At 36.9% G+C, this 10,886-nt stretch overlaps 1 protein-coding gene across 1 annotated transcript; it reads left to right on the top strand.

Annotated features, from left to right (window-relative positions):
* Positions 1 to 234: 234 nt before the first annotated feature.
* LOC141602699 (mechanosensitive ion channel protein 6-like) lies at positions 235 to 4,418 on the top strand. Its single transcript, XM_074422840.1, has 6 exons — positions 235 to 564; positions 816 to 2,600; positions 2,683 to 2,806; positions 3,237 to 3,530; positions 3,615 to 3,817; positions 3,979 to 4,418. Exons 1-6 carry the CDS (start codon positions 449 to 451, stop codon positions 4,289 to 4,291), a joined length of 2,835 nt encoding a protein of 944 aa, XP_074278941.1. The 5' UTR covers positions 235 to 448; the 3' UTR covers positions 4,292 to 4,418.
* Positions 4,419 to 10,886: the final 6,468 nt, after the last annotated feature.

Consider the following 10,886-nt stretch of genomic DNA (forward strand, 5'->3'; position numbering starts at 1 on the left):
TGTCACTAGTTCTCTAATTTACAAACACTCTCCAAGTGTATCACACTATTCCCACATAAATTCTAAAAATACGTTAACTTGTAAATTACTCCAACAAACAAGTAAAAAACCAACATTGTAATTTACTAATTAAATTACAAATCACTCTAATCTATCAACTAACAGCCACGCCCTTTCCTAATCACCCGTTTGAATTGAGTAAATTGTCAAACTAGTAATTTCATTATTTCTAATTATGGAATTTTCTCTTAGAAGGTGTTGTTTGAAACAGTCATCTCAAGGCTAATCCCCCCTCTAATCACCACCACCTACATTTTTTTCCCATGACTGCAACCATCCTGAATTCACTAGCACGAATCGGTCTCCGACACCAGAAAACCAATCTTTGTTTGATCAACACCACCGCGACAACGCCCATGATGTTGTTCATGAATTTTGTAGGCACTCAATGACCTCTCCTGGTCATAGTCGTTATGGTCAGAGCCATGACGACGTTATTGTCAAAATTGACTCTGGTGACGATGATGAAGGCACCGATATCAGTACGCATTCTCGTCATTTGAGGTATTTTTGTTTCACTATTTGTAGGATCTTAGTGATGTAATTTCAAATTGTAGAAAAACTTGGAAGAAACGGTCTCTCACAAAGTTCTTAAGAGAGATTACCTTTTTCATACCCTTATGGCAATTTCATTTTGTATTATTTTATGTACCCATTTTATTACTTTTGGTATCATTTTTATATCAAATGTACAGTCGTTGTATACTTGTATTACATGTTTACCCATTATTATTTTGTTTTATTGTTTTGGGTAGCGATAGCAACCCCAACGTTGAGAGTAGGTCCACTCAGGCGAACACCAACAGCACCACCAGTACTACCACGAAGAACAGCAACGATGACGTTGGAGATAGCACCGTTTGGCGACGAGGGTCCTCAGGGGAGTTTTCGTTTCCTAGACCAAACGACGATGGGATCAAAGACACAAACGTAGCCGAGACCCAACCTGAGACTAATGAAGTAAAACTGGACGTGAATTTGGACATCATTGAAGAACAACATCAACATCACGATAATCCACGCCAATCAGGTCTACCACCATTGCCCGTAGATTCGAGCTTGAGTCCAAACCAAAGTGACATTCACAGTAATGATTATGGTAGCAGTCGTAAGACCACCATTATTCATGGTAGCGACAATCATTACGGTCATAATAATAATCACCACAATCACGAGGGATCGAAAGAAAACCGAGTTTCTTTCCAAGAATCATACTACTCGGATAAACTACGGCGACGTCCATCCATTTATAGTACAATTGAGGGTGAATCTTCATCATCCTCGCGTGATTCGTCAATGACATGTGATGATGATGAACATAAAGATCATAGTGGAGAGGTTATAAAACGTACTAATACTAACATGGCTTCAACTCGTTCTTTTAGAGGAATTCCGGGTATTTCACGCGCAAAATCAAGGTTAATGGATCCACCAGCCACACCATTAGACCAGCGGTCTGGCGGGATTACGAGGTCTGGTCCGATGACCAAGTCAGGTTTACTTGGGAAGGCGTCTATGGTTGATGACGATGAAGATGACCCTTTTTGCGACGATGATTTTCCCGATGAATTTAAGAGTGGAAAAATTAGTCTATTGGTTGTTGTTGAATGGGTTAGTCTTGTTATGATCGGCGGGGCATTAATTTGCAGCTTAGTAATTCCTGTTTTAAGGGAAAAGAGGCTATGGAATTTGAAGTTATGGAAATGGGAAGTTCTTGTTCTTGTTCTAATTTGTGGGCGTTTAGTTTCGGATTGGGGGATTCGGGTTCTAGTCTTCTTCATCGAAAGAAACTTTCTGCTGCGAAAGCGACTTTTATATTTTGTTTACGGGTTGAAAAAAGCGGTCCAAACTGTGATTTGGTTAGGACTTGTGCTCCTAACTTGGCATTTTTTGTTTGATGAGAAAGTTGAGAAAAGGGCTCAAAGTCTACCCATTAAACTTGTGACTAAACTTCTGCTTATATGTGAAGTTGGTGCTACTTTATGGCTATTAAAGACCTTGCTAGTTAAATTTTGTGCATCAAGTTTTCATGTCAAGGCATTTTTCGATAGAATCCAAGGGTCGTTATTTAACCAATTTGTTATTGAGACGCTTTCGGCCCCACCTATATTTGAATTGAACCAAACTCAAGAAGAGGAAGACAGGGCAACTTTAGCCGAGTTACAGTCGATGCAGAGTGCCGGGATTAATGTACCTCAAGACCTCCAATCGGTCATTTTACCACGAGATAATAGTGGGGGAACAGCTTGTAAGAGCCCCGTAGGACAAAGTAATAGGCACTCGGATCATCAGTCAAAGAAACTTGATGAGGGTATAACACTAGATCGCCTTCATAAACTTAATCAAAAGAATGTTTCTGCTTGGAATATGAAGAGATTAATGAAGATTATTCGATATGGCGGCTTGACTACTTTGGATGAGCATCTTGCTGACAATGCTACTCATCATGAAGACGACCATGCCGTTCAAATCAGGAGTGAAGTCGAGGCTAAGGCTGCTGCTAGGAAAATATTTCGGAATGTTGCTAAACCTGGATCCAGGTTAGTACGTTCATCTTTCTAGCTACTTAATAAGGTTTATACTTTATCGGGTTGTTTTCATATATATTAAAAATACTTTCAGGCACATTTATTTGGAAGATATTATGCGTTTTATGAAAGAAGATGAGGCTGTAAGGACAATGGGTCTGTTTGAAGGAGCTATTGAAACTGACAGAATCAACAAGAGAGCATTGAAAAGTTGGCTGGTAAATCATTTACAGTATATTTGATTTGATTGATGATGCTATATTTTCTTTCATATATTCTCCTCCAATAATAATTTGTATAATGGCCTAATGAGGTATGTTAAGCCGAGAGAGTGTCCGATTTATAAGTCCAAGGAGGTTCCAGGTAGAGCAACTCCTTGGTTTATAGGGTAGACAATGCGGGACACTCATATGTGTTTTTATTATGGATGAGCTATTTCTTCACGGTATTTACACCAAGTGAACTATATGAGTATTTAATAGTAATAAATATAATAGTTGGGCCCCCACTATTATATTTATTACGATTAGTATTTTCCAACCATTAGACTTGGTGCTTAATCAACTGCAACTTTAAGCACTTATGTTATTTTGAGCCTCCACATTAGTGGTTGTGTAGGGTCTGATATAAACATTTTCATTTTTGTAGGTGAATGCATTCCGAGAAAGAAGAGCCCTTGCGTTGACTTTGAGCGACACCAAATCAGTAGTTAACAAGCTTCACAAGATGATGAATGTCCTTGTTAGTGTCATAATAATTATAATTGCGATCATCTGGCTGAATATTATTAGTACAGAGTCTGTACTATTTCTAAGCTCTCAGGTGGTTGTTGTCGCCTTTGTTTTTGGAAATTCTTGCAAGAACGTGTTTGAGTCCATCATCTTCTTATTCGTTGTTCATCCCTTTGATGTTGGTGATCGCTGCGAAATTGAAGGAGTTCAGGTAAAATTTAAGACATTTTACCATAATTTCTTATAAAGAGTTTTTCTGAGTTTTTAATCAGAATTTGGTGTGGTGTTGTTTCAGATGGTAGTGGAGGAGATTAACATTCTGACCACAGTATTTCTAAGATACGATAACACCAAGATCGTGTTTCCTAATTATATTCTTCTAACCAAGCCTATCGGTAACTTTTACCGTAGTCCAGATATGGGCGATGCAGTTGAATTGTGTTTTCACATTTCAACTCCTCCTGAGAAAATTGCTGTTATCCGGAAGCGAATTTTGACGTAAGTAACTGCCTCTTCGTCTCAACATTAATTTTAAAATTAATTAACGCGTCAACTGCACCCACTTCTTTCATTATGAATTAGGATACTCTCGACCAACTACAAGGTTGCAGTAACTGATCAATTTTGTTATAATCTTTGATAATGTGATGATGGTACAGTTACATAGAACACAAAAGGGAGCATTGGTATCCAACACCATTGATAATACTGAAAGATGCGGAAAGTTTGAATATATTGAGGATCGCGGTGTGGCTACAACACAAGATGAATCACCAGGACATGGGAGAAAGGTATATAAGGAGGGCACTTTTGGTAGAAGAATGCGTCAAAATATTGAGGGAAATGGACATAGAGTATCGAGTTTATCCCATTAATGTTAATGTTACTTCTATCCCACCTCTTAATTATGCTCAATCTCCTTCTCCTATTAGAAGTAATGCTTTTATTTCTAGTGATGCCGATAGAAGATAGTTCTTTCTTTTTCTTTCAAACTTTACATTTTGTTCTAAATGTTTCACACAATTTGTACAACATTTTTTGAAATTACGGTTTTGTAGAGCATTTGGTTGAGTGGAATCGGATACTCTATCGGACACTATTTTTCCAGATGTTTAGATTTCGAGGACTCTACGAGCCGGCTCAAATCATTTACAACCCTACCTATAATTGTATCAGGCAGGCTAACATACATGTCTTTGTAAGGTTTTAAAAAGATGTTATCATTTCATTGTTTTTGTTATGACTCGAAAATAAATCGGATTCAGTAGACGAGAGAACTATAGATACCTATAAACACAGTGTCTACACAACTACTTGACTAACTAACTACATAGTATTATTAGTAAAGAGGTCGGAAATATGTTTCCCATTATTCATTAGAACATATATATTGCAACTTTAAAATTGCGCGGCATACAACAAAGTTATTAGACACAAGTGCCATAGACACACATACGTATATGATATATATTTTAACCTTAAAAGGTTGCGAGGCAAACAACAAAGTTATTAGACACAAGTGCCATATGTTGGCGATAAAAATTACACCTTTTTATCATAAGTGACGTGGCAAGCATCTATTGGTGGAAAGCAATTGAGATGGATCAATGACGTGGCGGACTAAGGACCATTGTATCAAAATTACAACAAATACACTTTAGCAAAATATCTCACACAAAAGGGGAAGAAAAGTCAACAACTACTTCCTATTCTGATGGAACAGACGCAGGAATTTCGGAGCAGAAGCAGGAGGCCGTTTTCTGAGATTCCAGACCTAGCAGTCATAGCTATATAAACCAAGCAGGAGCAGATGAAAACAATCTCATTCCACACACCAACACTCATACACTCGCAATTTCTTACTTGCATAATTCCGTCGCGATTATAGTGCCAAATTGGTGGGATTCCGACTCCCCCCGCGGTTGTTCCCACATCGGGTTTTCCGCGTCACCAAAACTTCGCGTGTCAATCTTTTATTTCGTCGTTCATTCGTTCGTTAAATTTGTTGCACTCATACCGTTGTTGGCCATAAATCGATCATTATCACTCACTAATTAAACTAATCATTCGGTAAATTTTTACCAAAACAATTTGACGCCCACCGTGGGGGATAATGATCATTTTCTATAGCCAAATCTCGCAAGACCTAACCAGATCGTCGCCATGTCCGGAACCAGCCAGAATCCATCCAACAGCCAGATTATGTCAGCCCTATCTTTTGGAGAAAGACCCTCCCCTGCGTCTGCAGGATCAGTGAGTGCGCCTCCAGCATCCAGCTAGATGGTCTCCGTCAGCATGTCACCCAGAACCATCGCTTCTTGCTTTATGTTTAATTACTCTTATCATCTTTTTATTATGAATTCTCTTATCATCGTTATCATTATTGTTATCGTTAATTTGAACCCGCGTAGCTAATTACATTGCTAGGGTTTAGGGAATCCATAAAAGATTAATGGTTATTAATTAGGTTATTGGATCGATTAATCTTATTAGTTTTTGTTGTTAATTATAACATATAATAGCGAGTAATTGATTGATGCACATAATTGATTAAATTGAATTGGTAAATCCTGACCTAAGATCGATAGTTTGGTGAGGCTTAGACCGGTTACAAACATTAGTGTGTCCTAATAAGTTGTGAGAGCCCTTTAGAAGCATTTTAGGGCGGTTAATCCGAGAGGACAGTATCATTACCCCTTTAGTCTCCCTTAACACGACATTATCCGTCTTAAGCTATTACACCACTTGTGTGTATAAGAATGCATATGTTGATATGTAAAAAGTAGTATATTTTGTTTTATATACACAAGTGGTATGATATTTGACCTATCTTAAATTTAAGACGGATAATGTCTTCTTAAATGAGAATTTGGGCTAATCATATGTGTTAGAGAGATGTTAAGTGCCACCTTATTTGACGAAATAACTACTTGAAAAAAGGCCAAAGTGTATAAGAATACAAACTATGCCATTGTTCCTTTTTCTTTCCTATCGAAACTTGAGAATATTTTTCAGTTCAGACTTTTATCACTCAAAATTTTATGATTATTATTTTTTTTTTCTATTGTGCAAGTTTTGCCATGTCTTTTAGTTACCACCTCTGTTTCATCATTCGATTTTAAACTGATATATACACCAATTTCTCCTCACTTGATGGCAGTAGCTGAGCCGAGTTTATCAGGGTTGCTGATATACAGTACTCACCACATTTGAAGGGCATGTTGCCTCTTGCTTTGTTTGGGGTTATATGATCAAGATTGGGGTTTTTATAGATTTAATGACCGTTTATAAGTTCTACAGAATACATGTACATTGTATTAAGTACATTATACCTTGTTGATAACTTTTTGTCACACTATCAAATACACCGTTTTACACCTGTAAATATTCATGTTGTATAGGTTATCAAGTGTGTCTTAGTCATATATACTTCATACCTAATAAAAACTAATGAGTTACTTAGGGCAATAGCAATGACAACAAGAAGTTCCATAACATATAATGAGATCCTTAACCATTGAGCTACAAACTAAGGAGCTCTTTATATGAAACCCATTTCATGTTAGGAAAAAGAGAGGAGAAAGGGCGACCACATAGAAAATATGAAACTTTTAGCATTGAGGAGAAATAAAAAGTTTCATAATTTATTATATGTGTTAATGTGTCAATAAAAAAGTTTAGCATAGAACTTTAACCATTAATATTGCCCTTATATTTTGGATTGACTCTGATCCTATTGGTAGATTAGAAAGGTGGATAACCGATTATGAACCACTCATATGCAACTTGACATGATTTTTATATGTATCGCTTGGAAGAAAATACGAGGAGGAACTCGCCTTAAGGATGAGCTCTGTTTCTCTAATATACTATTCATTATTACAACTGTTAGAACACACTTGGTTGATGATGCCAAGTTTCATTATAATTTAATCGTTTGCCTCTTAGTTTAATGCTTAGCAAATAGAAACATCCAATGATAGATCAAAGAAGTTCAAAGATGATCAAGATGAAGGACAAGTCAAGCATGCCCATAGTCTAGAACAAATGTTGTAAACGAGGTAGTTCAACATATTCTTTTTACGCATAAGTTATGGCAAAACCGTGCAACAGTTTCTGTGACTGTTGCACTATGGTTTCTGGTACTAACGAATGGAGAATTTTCGGGAAAATTCACAAGTGTTTGAAATTCTTCAAAAAGCTTTTCTATGTTTAAAAGGAACATTATTTCAAAACTGAAGAACAAAAAGAACAAAAGGAATATGCTTGCACAATAATTTAAAAGATGTCAATCCCATTTGTGCAAGTTATTTTTCATGCTAAAAATAGGTCTTATGCTTTTTCCATTTGTGGTAAAATTGTGACTTCCCATATTTATGGGAAACACTCCTTTGCTTTGAAAAAAAGCAGCCACCTTGAGCCTCTCAAACCTGATTGTTCTTTTATATTTTTTAAATGAAAATGCATACTACAAACTTGTGGATATTAGATTAGTGTAGTGTTAAGATCCTTCTCTGACACACTACCTTTCTCTATAAATAGCCATTTCATTTTTCATTTATTGCAAGACTTTGAAAGAGCATTCATTGTAAACACTTTGTAAATCTTTTCAGCATTTAAAGTTTTGTTCTTCAATCATTTGCAAAACCGTTTTCTGTTTTTCAAAAGTCTTCAATTGTTTTTCAAAGCTGTAAAATCTCCAAGTATCAGTTCGCTTAACTGTTGCATAAAAGAATATGTTCAATGATTCCCATGTTTAGGTCTTAATTGTAATCTCCATGTTCTTAAGTGAACCATTGAGATTCTGACTCTGTAAACCGTTGAGATAGAACCTTAAGTCTTGAAGCGGAGTAGCTTTGAGCAAGAGAAAGTCTTGAAGCGGAGTATCTTTAAGCAATTGCAACCGGAGTAGGTTGGCGAGTTGTTTTCATTGTAATGGTTTATTTAAGTTTGAGTAAATTTCTAAACAAGCAATAAAATAACGGTTGGACGTAGGCTCCGGAGTAGGAGCTGAACCAATTTTTAAACATCGTTTTGTTTGTTTATTTACTTTCACGTTTTCTTATCATTCTTCTTTTACACGTTAAATCTCGCTCTCGGTCTTTGTGCAACTGTGATCTCTCATCTTGTTGCATAGACCTGTTGTACCGTTTGTGAACTTACAATCCATTAAGTTTCTCAAACCCGTACTTAATAGATCTTACTTGTGTCAGTCATTAACCAAGTAAAAGAAAAAAATTTTAAAAGGTACACCTAATTCACCCCCCTCTCCCTCTTAGGTGTTTATCGTTCTTAACTCTTCAATTGGTATCAGAGCCTCGTGCTCTTGATATTGGTTAAAACCAAAGAGTTGATCCCATAGTTATGACGATTCAAAACACACTAAGTATCCCATCTTTAAGGGAGAAAACTATGCCTGGTGGAAACATCGCATGGAGCACTATGTAAAAAGTACGGACTACGAATGTTGGTTGATCATTCAAAATGGTCCCCTCAAGATTGAGGTGACTAATGCCGATGGCACTAAGTCTATCAAAAGTGAGGACAAATATGTTGAGGACGATTATAGAAAAGTCGAGAAAAACTCTAAAGCCATGTCCATCATTCAATATGGCATCGGTGAACAAGAGATCAACCGGATATCAAGATGTGACTCGGCAAAGGAAATTTGGGACACCCTAAATCTTGCTTATGAGGGAACGTCACAAGTCAAAAAGTACCGTGTTGATCTTCTCATGCAACAATATGAGATGTTCAACATGGGAAAAGATGAGTCAATTAATAGTTTGTCTTCTCGTTTCTCTAGTATTGTTAATGACCTCAAGAGTCTAGGTAGAAACTTTGAATCCGAGGATTTAGTACGTAAAATCCTTCGTAGCCTATCTGAAAAATGGCAACCGAAGGTTACGGCTATTGAGGAAGCTAAAGACCTCTCTTCGCTATCCCTTGATGAACTTATGGGCTCACTCATGGCTCATGAGTTAACTCTCATGAAGCGATCCGGTGAAAGCTCTAAAGGGAAAGGACTTGCTCTTTATGCTCTCTCAAGTGATGAGGAGGATGAAGATGATGAGTTTGCAATGTTCATTAAAAACATTGTTGGCATGATTAATGGTCGAAACTCACAAAGGTCTAATAACTATACTAGCAAACGACGCGCTTTCCCAAAAGAAAGTCTACTTCCACTGTTGGTTGCTTCAAATTTGGTGACAAAGGTCACCAAATTAAAGAATGCCCAAAGTGGAATGACATTAAATATAAAGAAAAGCGTGAGTTTGCTAAAAGAGAATACAAAAGCAAAGTAATGACTGCCATTTGAGGAATGTCTGATTCTGACGAGGACGATGTCCTTGAGGAAGAATTGGATGTCAAACTTAGCATCTCGTCTCAGTCAAGCAATGATGTTCCAAAATCAACAAAGAAAGAAAGTGTCAAATGTCTCATGGCTCACTCCGTGGACTCAGATTCAGATTCTGACATTGAGGTAAATAAGCTCAAGAAAAAGGTTCGATCTTTCTCCAAGGACAAAATTTGTCATCTCCTAGACCAATTCATTGATAAGTTTCGTGTCCAAAGCAATAAATTAGAGGTTATGCAAATTGAAATTGAAGACATAGCCGAAGAAAATGTTGGTCTAAAAGAATGTCTAAATGAGGTAGATCAACCTAGTTCATCATCGAGCCTTGAAAAGGAGATTAAAAGACTCCAAAAACAGAATCTGTTTCTTTCTAAAAGAGTTGATGAAATACATGCAACAGATCAATGTAATGTTGCATCTGTGTCTAACAAGGGAGAAGAGTCCTTTGACAAAACTGTGTCCTCACTAACCAAAGAACGTGACCAACTTTTCATTGATCTTGCAACATGTCAAAATGAAAAAGAGGATCTTGTCAAAATTACTGACATGCTAAATGATGAGTCAAGTCATGTTAAAAGTGCTTTAGATCGAGTGCAAAATTCAAATGATGATCTTCTCGTTCAAATTGAAACTCTGAAAAAGGTTGAACAAATCCATGCAACAGATGATGCAACTGTTGCATCTGAGTCTATGAAGGAAATTGAGACTCTCACAAAACATGTGTCTTCACTAACTAAAGAACGTGACTCTCTGTTAGCTGACCTTACCTTGTGCAAAAGAGATAACAAACAACTGGAGCAAATTGGCATATTGCTTAGTGATGAAGTGAGACATGCTAAACATGCATTCGACAAAGTAGGTCAACTAAATCTTAACCATCTTGCTAAAATTGAAAAACTAACCAAAGAGCTAGATGAGGCTAAGATGTTCTATTTGAAATGGGAAGGAAGTCAGAATTTCTTGGAGTTTCTTCTAAAAAAATCTCAAGAATATGAAAACCGTACAAAAATTGCTGGACTTGGTTTCAAATGCAACAGTTTTACGCACTGTTGCACTCGAAACCAAGATCCAAGCGTAACTGATTTTCGAAGAAGAAAGTATGTTGGCCTTCCTGAGTACATTATCTGCAATTACTGTGGTAAAACTGGTCATGAGTTCAATGGTTATGAAAAGAGAGTCCTTGACCTAGAAAGAAGTACTAAAGTGACT

Source organism: Silene latifolia, chromosome 9, assembly GCF_048544455.1.
Source record: "Silene latifolia isolate original U9 population chromosome 9, ASM4854445v1, whole genome shotgun sequence".
NCBI classification, from domain to species: domain Eukaryota; kingdom Viridiplantae; phylum Streptophyta; class Magnoliopsida; order Caryophyllales; family Caryophyllaceae; genus Silene; species Silene latifolia.